Raw genomic sequence first — 12256 nt, forward strand, 5'->3', positions numbered from 1 at the left:
CTGATGTTTTCTACTTAGTCTCCAAAGACCATGTGCTTTTAAATATGTTTATTTTATTTTATATTTCATTTTAATAGCTTATTTTCTATGTTAATGTCTTAGTTATGTATATTTTAAAATACTCTCAGTAGGAAAATAGTGTATATAACTATGTGCATCTGTAATTAAAAGCAAGCCAAGAACCAAAGTATAAGCAAGATAACAAAGTAAACATATCGAATTGTTTTATAGGCCAGAATTCTTCTGAGTAGAGTAAAGATGAGAGGTCTCATTTTAAATGGTTTGCATAATGCAACCTGAATCTTAAATTGACCTTTTTCTGACACAACCTCTCTCATGAATATATAGCCAGTTCAGTAGATGAGCTGACAGCAACACCAGTTTTCTCTGGTTTGAGAGGATCATGCTTTTAGTTGATATGTGACAAAATCTTATTCTCTGGTGTGGTGTATAATTATCTCTTAAAGTAGACTTTACTTGGAATATGTAGACCTGATATAGAAAATTCCTCACCAAAGGCCTAGTAAATGATAACAGACTTCTTATTACTTTAACAGTAGAATCAAGACAAAGGATAGATGCCCTGTATCTTAACATCACTTAAGCTCTTTCTTAAATGAGAAAGAGATTTGTTTGGTCCAAGCATCTTTTAAAATGTGGCATCTTAAGAGTGCGATCTGTCTATGTCCTCTCACCTCAGTGATAGGTTTGATTTGACTGAAAAATGAAGTATGACGTGATTATAAAATCCTCATATTATTTTCAAGGCCAAAACTTTAATGGTTTGGTGATTATAAATGTGCAGCTTCTCAAATTATTTGGATTAGCATAATGTTAGCATAATGTTATAGTGTGGTTATTGATTCTAATTGGGTCTGCAAATTAATGTAGTGGGTTTCTAGGCACAGATAATAGAGTTTGTTGAATCAATCCATGTGTTTTTATACAACTAAATATTCCAGTGTGGGTTTTTTGCTTGTTGGTTTGTTTTTGGTCTTGTAGCAGCCAAAGGATTACCCGATATGGATTCCTCGATCCTTATACACCACAACGGAGGTATCCCAGCCAACAAAAAACTCTCCACAACTTTGCCAGAGATAGAATACCGAGAAAAAGGGAAAGAAAAAGACAAAGATGCCAAAAAACACAACCTTGGAATAAATAACAACAATATTCTACAACCTGTAGACTCTAAAATACAAGAAATCGAATATATGGAAAACCATATCAATAGTAAAAGATTAAATAATGATCTTGTGGGAAGTACAGAAAATCTCTTGAAAGAGGACTCATGCACTGCTTCCTCAAAAAACTACAAAAATGCCAGTGGAGTTGTGAACTCCTCACCTCGAAGTCACAGCGCCACAAATGGGAGCATTCCTTCCTCATCTAGTAAAAACGAGAAGAAGCAGAAATGCACTAGCAAGAGCCCAAGTGCACACAAGGACTTAATGGAAAACTGTATTCCTAATAACCAGCTAAGCAAACCAGACGCACTGGTAAGGTAAGTGTGTGTGCCGTGTCCTCACCAACACTTCTCATAAACTTGACTTAGGTCTTAAAAACTACACCTCTAAACAGGTCTGAAGGAATTGTTTGTGATCTGTTACTGTGACAGTTAGCTCTGTGGTATTTGACATTTTAGTGTTTTTTTCACATGGGTTTGTTGGCCACCTAGTGCTGTTGTCCAGAAGGGTTGACGCCAGTTCTTTCCAGTGTTCTGAGTAAGTGGTGATGGTAATTACTTTACATATTTGACAAATTTACATGTATCTTGATTTTTCTTGTGGAATTGAGAGGCCTATCTTTAGTCTTTGACCTTTTCTGTTTGCATATCTAAAGCTCTTGTGGCATAGACACACACAAAAAAGAGTTTGTGTCCTGTTCACGCCTTTTTTTTCAGACAGATAACAAAAATGGGAGTGGTGGTGGTGAAGAAAGTTGTCCTTTACCACCTTGTGCTTGTTCTTGATTTTCCACTGAAAATACGAATTATCCCCCAAATAACTCTGGGAAAGTTAGGTTTGAAAAATAATCTCTTTCTAAAAATTCTGTAGGTTAAAATACAGTTGACCCTTGAACAATGGGAGTTTGAGCTGCATGGGCCCATTTACACATGATTGTTTTTCGGTAGTAAGTGCTTTAATACTGCACAGTCCATGGTTGGTTGAATCTGCAGATGCGGAGGAACCATGGATACAGAAGGCCAGCTACGAATTATACTAGGATTAACCCCCACGTGTTCAGGGGTCAGCCATATGGTGTTAGACATGGGTTTTAATCAGCAATGTTCCTTTCCCCATCTTTAAGTTGAAGAATAACATCATTGTATTACCTTGACTGGCTTAGACTTGATTTTGCTGTGTTTCATGTATTTTATAAAATATGTATATGTTCCTTTTATCTCATGTCTTTCAGTTTGGAAACTGAGATCTGAACTGGAGCTTTTTTTATTTTTATTTTTTTCTCTCTTTTTTTAATTGAAGTATAGTTGGCTTACAAAGTTGTGTTAGTTTCTAGTGTACAGCAAAGTGATTCACTTATACATACATATTCTTTTTTATATTTTTATCCATATGGTTTATTACAGGATATTAAATATAGTTCCCTGTGCTATACAGTAGGACCACATTGTTTTTCTATTTTATATATAGTAGTTTGTACCTGCTGATTCCAAACTCCTACTTTATCCCTCTCTCACCCCCTTTCCCCTTTGGTAACTGAAAGTTTGTTTTCTATGTCTGTGAGTCTCTTTCTGTTTTGTAAACAAGTTCATTTGTGTCGTATTTTAGATTCCACATATAAGTGACATCATATGGTATCAGTCTTTCTCTTTCTGACTTACTTCACTTAGTATGATAGTTTCTAGGTCCATCCATGTTGCTATAAATGGCATTATTTTATGGAGCCTTTTTAAACCGTATAACTCAAGAGGGCAGTTCTAACTCCCCCTGTCCACTAAGTTATCGTATATTCTTCTTCCTTTGGCTTGCTTCAGAGCAGACAGTTTATTCTAGGAGGGAAGGTTTCTAGTGTTAAAATTATATAATTTAGATTATTAATTTATTTTAGTTTTCTAATTGGCAGCTAGATCAAGAGAAATGTATGTGGGTTCTATTGCTGAAAGCTCTAGAGGTTTCATAGCCCTCGGCCGCTTTTGGAACCATACTCTGTTGTTGCTGATGCCAGGCTGGCATCCACATCTGTTTGTTATGACATTCTGCCCCCATCATACCCTGCAGAGAAAACACTCAGCAGAGAACTCTCTTCCAGATGCCCATGGGAGAAAGATGAATTAGTTGGCTGTCTATGTCAAAGGGAATATCCCACAAATTTACTCTATGCTATAGATGAAGCATGTGCCACTAGCTTTTTAACATCCTTTCTCCTGCACAGTTTTATTAATAGCAGTCAAGTCAAAACAATTTTCCTTTTGGGTGTTGCAGAGAGAGATTGGTCAAAGCTCAGTCTTGTGATACCACATCACTTGGGCCTCACTTGTCATGTTAGTTGACTTTGCTACCTGATCTGCCTTTAGTAAAGAATTTCAAAGACTCAGATGGCCAATTTTCCAGTCCTGGGTTCAGTACTCTGTGACTGCTCCTGGGGTGCACACCTCTTCCTGTGGTCACTGACGTGTACTCTGAAGTGCTGTGATCCTGAAGGCCTCAAAATATTACCCTGTTTTAGGGAATGCCTGCTGTCAAATACATAAATATCAAATATTATATTTAAATAGTTCTATAAGCTTCTGTAAGGATTATTTCCCATTTTTAATGTAATATAAAAAATAAAGAGATGATATAAATACCCAACAATAGGAGAGAAATTTAAATAATTATGGTCCATCTATTTGATGGGTTTTTAATACAGATATAACAAAATCATATTTTTGAGCCATATTAAACAATATAGGGAAGTGCCCTTGACATAATATTTCATGATGAGAGTGTAAAGCAATTTTATCAAAAACATTTTGTTTTTCTAATATAGACAGAGAAAGGATTTGAATGGAAAGGAACCAAAATGATAACAATAGCTATTGCTCCATGATAGTACTGGGGCTTTTAGTTTTTCTTCTTTCATGCATTTTCAAGTTTTTCTACAATAAACAACAGTGAAAGCTTATAAAAGAAAGAGTATCCTAGCGAATTGTCATACTGTCCCTTGTCCTTCTTGGCTATCTCCTGCTTCTTCTTCCTTGATTTTGTGTATGTTTTCATGAATATTAATAAGGCTGTAATGGATCCAAACCTGACATGTTTGAGCTGTTAGCCTGAGAGTGGTTTTGTTATCTTCGGGTGAAAAGGGCTAAACTTGTCTCTAAGGCTCCTTCTGATGCAGAATACATGGGCTAATGGTATGTAGTGAGTCCTTTATTCCTGCAGATACAGCAAGGGCTGTATACAGGTCAAGGCTGGCTGTAGGGATGAGACCGATCACCCCTTTTATAATTTTTTTTTTAACTTGAAAACCAGTATTATATTATTAGTAGAAATTAATTGCAACATGTTCTACGTGGCTATGTCGGTCTCAATATCATGGTTGAAAACTGCTATATTTGAGAAACCAGTTCATTGACTTAGAGAAGAAAATTCATTGGTATACCACTTTCAGAGAAAATTCTTGGAGATCTGTGTGGCTGTCAAAATAGAGTTTGATGGTCATTCCCTGTGAAAGTACAAGCAGTCCTTCAGGTTTTTCCACCATCTCTCCAAGCCCCCTGGAGGTTCCCTAGTGTGCTATGTACCACAGGCTGGCAAACGACTGCACGCACGCCAAAGCTGGCCTACTGCCTGTTTTTGTAAAAAAATTGTATTGGAACACAGCCACGCTCATTCATTTACGTAGTGTCTGTGGCTGCTTTATGGTGGCAGAGTTGAGGAACTGGCCAACAAAACCAATATGTTTACTTCTAGCCCTTCATAGAAAAAGTATGCTTATAGATCACTAAGGTGGGGGAAGGTAGGGAACTTGGGAGTAAGTGTTGCCCATAGGCTCCTTCCCAGGAAAAGTTTGGGAACTTGCTAAATCCACTCCAAAGTCCTCTTTTGGTTTGAGAAACACATATCTTACAAAATGACCCAATTTCTGCCAGCTTGATTTCTGAATTCTTTACCCAAGTTATTTAGAAACAGACTTAAAATGTTGGTAGCCAAAAATATCTTTAATTTTGACATGCGAAAAATTCTAGACAAAAACAGAAAAGTAGGAGTTCCCATCGTGGTGCAGTGGTTAACCAATCCGACTAGGAACCATGAGGTTGCAGGTTCGATCCCTGCCCTTGCTCACTGGGTTAAGGATCCAGCCTTGCCGTGAGCTGTGGTGTAGGTCGCAGACGTGGCTCAGAACCTGTGTGGCTGAGGCTGTGGCATAGGCCAGCAGCTACAGCTCCGATTAGACCCCTAGCCTGGGAGCCTCCATATGCTGCGAGAGCAGCCCAAGAAAAGGCAAAAAGACAAAATAAATAAAACAAACAAACAAACAAAAGCAATGAGGAACATCAGTTATTTTAACTAAGTGCTGGATTAGAAAGGAATAATATAAATTAGAATGAAGCTTGCTTAAATTTTTTCTTCAGTGGTCAATTTTAAAATATTTTAAGTGCAAAAAAATTATAGAAGCTTTGGATGGAAAAAAGGGGAATATATGACACAAATCACTTTTAAATTTTTGTTTATTTTCATCAGTTAAGTTTTTGTTTATTTCCACAGCTGAATTTATATAGCTGTGACCATAGTGTTTGTGTAGTTTTTGTGCCCTGCTTTTTTACCTAAATTATATTGAAATCATTTTCCCAATGTAGCCTAACCTGGTTTTCACTTGATACGGAATATTCCATGGCAGGGCCAAGTGACCCATCACTGGTCACTCTAGGACTGGGCAGATCAGGGTGCAACACCTGAGCTGCTTTCAGTTTTAGGGCTTGCAGTTTTAGGGCTGCAAGCAGAAGAGCCAGCACTTTTGTTTGTACTTGGCACAATGCTCCCTCTCACACACAGCCCAAGACTGTGGAGTTTCTTGTTAGGGTTTGTCACTTGTTTCAGTTTCTTAGTTGAGGGAGAGAATTTAAAACTTTGAACACAAAATGTAAAGTGATCCATATTCTGTAGAAATGTTGAAGCAAAAATCTCTTCTTGGTTTATTTCCATCCTACTTTTTCTTTCTTTCTTTCTTTCTTTTTTTTTTTTTTTTGGTATTCAAGACAGAATATCAATCTTTCTGTTTCTAGTGCTTATTCTTAATAAGGTATCTATCGACTCTTTAATGTAGTTGAATAATGTTGGTGTGAAGAGTCATAAAGAATAAGTATCCACAGTTTGGCTAGTAAAGATGAATTTAACAAAATTGAGTAGGATTTAGAATAATGAATTTTGCAAGAGTTCTGAGAGACATGTAGACCAGCTTTCCCAACCCTGTCTTTTTATCCTTGGAGTAAACAAGCCTTAGAAGAGTAAACGGCTAGACCAAGTAACCCAGCCAGAGTGGCAGTTGCCAGGACCAGAACCGAAGTTTCTTGACTTCTGCCTTTGCTGTCATACCGTACTGCTTTAAAAAAAAGTTTTATCAACCTGCTTTATTTTTGTGTGTTTTTTTTTTAATTTTTGTGTTTTTGTTTATTTTACATGCACATACAGCTAAAGTTGGCACAGGGCTTGGTATCAGAGCTAAATTTTATACATTCCTGGCTAAAATCTGTAGAAGAAATGCTTAGAATTTCAGAATTCATTTATTATCCATTCTTCTAGAGACATGCTGTTTTAAATGTTTTAAAAATTCTTGCTCTTGCCAAAGACACAGGGGTGTACTTATTTCTGAACAGAAAGGGGCCATCCACTCGTACCCTCGGAAGTGAACAGAATCTCTAAGAATTCAGCTCTGGTTAAGCCTAGCGTGGGAATTATTCAGATTCAGACACCTAGGGCCACCCAGCAGGGAATTTGCCTTTAAGAATAAATCTGTAGAAGGCTTAGCTTGATAGCAGCAGATCTAAGAGCCTTGAAATAGAAAACTTAGATTAGGGATGTAACCATCAACTTACCTGTGGAAAGGCTACCAGGCTTTTGCTTTTTTTTTTTTTTTTTTTGGTCTTTTTGCCATTTCTTGGGCCGCTCCCGGGACATATGGAGGTTCCCAGGCTAGGGGTTTAATCGGAGCTGTAGCTGCCAGCCTATGCCAGAGCCATAGCAATGCAGGATCTGAGCCTCGTCTGTGACCTACACCACAGCTCATGGCAAGGCTGGATCCTTAACCCACTGAGCAGGGGCAGGGATCGAACCCGCAACCTCATGGTTCCTAGTAGGGTTCCTTAACCACTGCGCCACGAGGGGAGCTCCGCTACCAGGGACTCTTGGAAGGCCTGGGGCCTGGGGTGTGGGCATGGCCATGGTAGTAAGTTCTGAGGGCCGGGGTTGGGGTTGCTTTTCTTCAGCGGAAAATGGAAATCTGGGGTATGTTGTAATATATTGAGTACCCACTCTTTACTCCTCTCTAAATTCATTTGGTTGTTTCAGGCACACCAAAGTGTTACTACTTATAACTTTGTTCATACAATTCTGCCTATTTGGAGACTGGAGAGCCTTGGCAGAAAATTGTTTATCATGATTTTTCCAGTAATCACTAAGCAAGTGGTAGCCCTGCCTCAGAGGGGAGGGAGGGAGAGAGAAAGGATAGAGGAGCAATAGATAGAAATTTTAACTCGTTCACTTCACTGAGAAGAGTTTAACTTACACTTATACCCAGGAACTAACTTGTATTACCAGATCTGGGTCTTAGAGAAATATTTTGGGAGCATATATAGGTTGATGAGAACATACTTCATAAATAGGCTTTATGATGTTCTGGCTCATCAGCAATATATATTGATTAGTGTTATGTTTTAGTAGGCTGTGATACGAGTATTTGCTACTCATCTCTTTCTAGTTTAAGCTGGTGAGAAAAATGTCATTGGTCTTCATTCCACTTTCTAGCGCATATAAACTTGTATTTATGTTTTATGATTTTTTTTGTTTCTCTCAAGAAGGGGGATAAAGATGGCAAAAGCAGTAACAGCCAGCTTTCCTTTTTGACAAGACTTGCTGGTGGCACATATTGCCCAAGTGGTTTGACTAGCCGTTCCTAGGCTTTGTATTTCTAAATTTTAATCTTATGCCCAGCCATGAACATTTGAGATTGTTATGTAAACTCTGCCTTAGGGCTCCTTGATGTGGTCTTGCTTCCTGTGGAAAAGCAGCAGGAGACAGTTTACACTACTTCCTATTTTTCATTTCACCACATTTTAAGATGTCTACACACAATGAAAAATACATATCCATTGAAAGGAAAGGGCCATGTTTTTAGATACTGATTTTTAATAATCAATGGACTAGTATGATTTTTGGTGTGAATAGTAACTATGAAAAAGAGAAAGTAAAGAGAAAATCCAAGAAGCCTTTGTAGGTACGAAGCAAGACTAGTATCCAAAGCTGAGACCTGACTAAGGGGAAGAAACAAAACAGAGCAGTCAATTTCAGAGGTAGAGCCCACTTGCACTCCCAGGGACAGGCACTCCAGGGAGAGGTGGCCCTTTATGGGCCTTTCCAGCCCTCTCTCAAGTCCCTGCAGAGTCCTGAGTAGGGAGTCACAGTAGCTTAAGTGGAAAAGGCTACAAAAGATTCTCTTAAAAGGTGGAAACCCATTCTAAAAGAAGGTAATAGAGGAGTTCTTATCGTGCCTCAACGGTAATGAACCCGACTAGTATCCATGAGGACACGGGTTCGATCCCTGGCCTTGCTCAGTGGGTCAGGGATCCAGCGTTGCCTCAAGTTGTGGTATAGGTTACAGACACGGCTTGGATCTGGCATTGTTGTGGCTGTGGTATAGGCCAGTAGCTACAGCTCTGATTCTACCCTTAGCCTGGGAACTTCCATATGGCACACCTGTGGCCCTAAAAAAACAAAAATAAAAAAAATAAAAGAGTAATAGAAAGACCCCAAGATTGATTGTTAAAGGGGAGGAAGTAGTAAAACAAATCATATGTTATGAACCCTTTGCAAAATATGGGTAGATATCATTTTTGTAACATTTTATAATAGGAGAAATAGTATGCACCAAATGGTAGTTGTAGTCGATTATAGGAGGTGTTTACTTTCTATATTATCTATTCTACATATTTTGAATTTTTACACAGGCTTTTTCTCATAATAGAATGTTACAGAGACCTCTTTTCTCTTGTCTGCCGCAGTCCACAGTGATTGGCACAGAGAAGATGTCCAGTAAATACTCTTTGAATGACTGTTATCTTTGTACAGGGGAAATACTAGGAAGAGGACAGGGGAGGAAAGATGGGCTTTAGTAATTTTAGTGCAGTGCAGCTCAAAGGCTTTTGAAGTTGGGAAACCTAAATATTACATTAGACCAGGCCACAGACCTGCCATCCAGTGTCAAACTGTATGTTGTTCTTGAGTAAGTTGTTACTGATTTTATTTCTAAAAAATATACTTGCAATGGCTTGTGTTGCTGCGGAGGCGCAGGTTTGATCCCCGGCCCGGTGCAGTGGGTTAAAGGATCCAGTGTTGCTGTAGCAGCGGAGGTCACAGCTGTGGCTTGGATTCAGTCCCTGGCCCAGGAACTTCCATATGCCATTGGCGTGGCCATTAAATAAAATAAACAACAACAAAAAAGACTCTACTCCAAGCCCCTTTTCTTGGTATTTCCCAGGAAGTTTCAAAATTTAGAACTGTCAGAACTTTTTCCCAGGGTTGTGCAGGAGGTTCAAGAATTTCTTGTTTTTGTTTTTGTTTTTGTCTTTTTGCTGTTTCTTGGGCCGCTCCTGCAGCATATGGAGGTTCCCAGGCTAGGGGTCGAATTGGAGGTTCAGCCGCCGGCCTACACCACAGCCACAGCAACGTGGGATTCGAGCTGTGTCTGCAACCTACACCACAGCTCACAGCAAGGCCGGATCCTTAACCCACTGAGCAAGGCCAGGGATCAAACCCGCAACCTTATGGTTTCTGGTCGGATTCATTAACCACTGAGCCACAACGGAAACTCCCGGTTCAAGAATTTCTGAAGGTTACAAGAGCAAGGGGGGAAAACTCCAAGGGATTGCTGTCAAAAAAGCCATTTACTCTGGCAGTGGGTTGGTTGTGCTTCAGGGCCAAGGAATCTCGGCACAAGCCACATGCCAGCCAAGAACTTGGAGGAAATCTCAGTTTGCCATGTCTTAGTCATCTTTGCTGGTGGGTCTTGCCTTCTCTCTCCCCCTTAGTCCTGGCCGTTCTCTTCGTATTTGCGGTAACCGGAGAGAGAGCTCAGATCCCATGATTCTGTTCCAACTTCCCTCTAAGGAAGTACCCCTGGTTAGAAAATGTGTTGACTGTTTATATATCATCTCTGGTGCTAGAGAGAAAATGGTGTATTTGTTTTCTTTTGTATTTGAATACATTTTGCTGTGTGTCAGGAATAGTTTGAGGATGAAAATTTGACCTGCGAGACAGTGATCAGGGCTTTGGGGCTTTATCCTTGTTGCTTTCCTTGTGTGCACTCCTTGTCACCTGTGCTGACCACCTGTATTGCACAGTGACTTGCCTGACACTTTCTCCAGTGAGTGACAGCTGCCACAGTAAGCCCTTCTGCTTCTACAGGTGCATTTGATAATTTACTTGTAACAGTGTCATTTATAGCTGAGGTAAAATATAGCTGGATACTTAAAGGTTTAACTTGATTAGATTAAATATGTTGGATATAACTGCTACAGAATTATTTGGAAATAATTATTAAGTGGAAAAAGTAAGTAGTGGAGCCATATTTCTATTTAGTAAGTTTAGTGTCTCTATAGAAACATGTTTTTGATCTATATTACCCCAGCATTGTTTCTGAGCAGATACACATTGTCAGACCTGATTTATTTTAATTTTCTGCCATGCTCAAAATATTTAAGGTGCCTTTAGGTTTTACTGGGTTAGCTTTGTTTATTATATTAATTCATAATATAGTTTGAATTTACTTTAACCGTTACAGGGATTTAAAACTATAATATTCTGGGATATAAATGTGGTAATAGAAGCACAATAATTTTATACTCAGCAGGGCTGTTTTATGGCTTGAAAACTGTATAGCACTTTAGAAGCTAGGCATTAATGAATTTAAGCCAGCAGTTTACTTAATGTCTTTATATCCAGATGATCGAAGAAGATAAGTATTTATGTTGTATAGGTAAGTTATAAAATAACACATAAATTATTTGGTGGAGGGAGTCCACATTAGAAGCATTTTTATATTGAATACTGAGAGTTTATTCTAACAACAGGGATTTCTGATTAGACAATTAGAAAGTTTCCTCCCTAGAATTCATAAGGAACTACTAGAAACCTTTGTGTTAAATTCTGAGTCAGTACCCCTACTGGCATATAATGAACTGACATTTCCAGGTAAGGGGATTAAGGGTGGATTCCCTAAAGGGAAGGTACTCCAAGGAAAAGGAACTGTGTTCTTTAAATGTTACTCATGGTATCATTTAGAAACTGGCTATTTGAATACTCTGACAGCCAGTGTGGGTATACTTAAGTCTGTGTAGTCCTCTTGGGGATCTCTTAGACCTTTTTTTTTTTACTAGCTGGGACTCTCAGAATTAAAACAAGTTTTGGTTTCTTTTTTATGGGAAGAATGACAACTCTCCTCTCTTATAAGTTACATGTCACCTTTCTCGGTAAAGTGTTAGGATAGATTTGAAACAGAAACACTGTAATGAACTAGAAAGGACCATTGTCCTTACTCTCCCCTTGGCCTCTGGTGAGGGTGTTGCAGACTCAGACACCTAAGGAGCGAGACAGAGCACAGGCATGAGTGGAGAGGCCAGGGTGGGCATCATCTGTATTCAAGACTGCACCTGGCACCTGGAGTTTGGAAGCACATACCCTTCTAAACAGGACAGCCAGTTGTTGCTGGGGTAGGGGTTTTCAGGCCCAGTGTTGCTAAATCTTCAGATATTTAGAAAGATTTCAAAAATAGATGTCTTTATGTGAAGTCTCATAGTTAAACAACACATTTTTACATCATGTGGAGGATGGTCAAAATATGTTTATGGACCAGATTTGTAATCTCTGTAACTGCCCCTTCCTGTTAGTCCTGTATTTGGTTCCATTCTCTACCGGCCCCACCAATCACAGCTGGACTCTTGTAGGAAGGGCTTTAGTTAGGTGCTGTCTGGTAAATCCCATGAACTAACCTGCCATGTATTAATGGGACCGTTTTGCCTTCTCCTCTCCTTCAGTTC

At 39.0% G+C, this 12256-nt stretch overlaps 1 protein-coding gene across 2 annotated transcripts in view; it reads left to right on the forward strand.

Moving 5' to 3' along the window:
* MACO1 (macoilin 1) overlaps positions 1-12256 on the forward strand; it is a 61890-nt gene that overhangs the window by 24893 nt on the left and 24741 nt on the right. For both annotated transcript variants that reach the window (XM_047792632.1, XM_047792630.1), the window contains exon 6: positions 1003-1504. In XM_047792632.1, the coding sequence (XP_047648588.1) occupies positions 1003-1504 (502 nt within the window). The remainder of the gene's footprint in view (positions 1-1002; positions 1505-12256) is intronic.

The sequence above is a fragment of the Phacochoerus africanus genome, chromosome 8 (assembly GCF_016906955.1).
Source record: "Phacochoerus africanus isolate WHEZ1 chromosome 8, ROS_Pafr_v1, whole genome shotgun sequence".
In the NCBI taxonomy this organism is placed as follows: domain Eukaryota; kingdom Metazoa; phylum Chordata; class Mammalia; order Artiodactyla; family Suidae; genus Phacochoerus; species Phacochoerus africanus.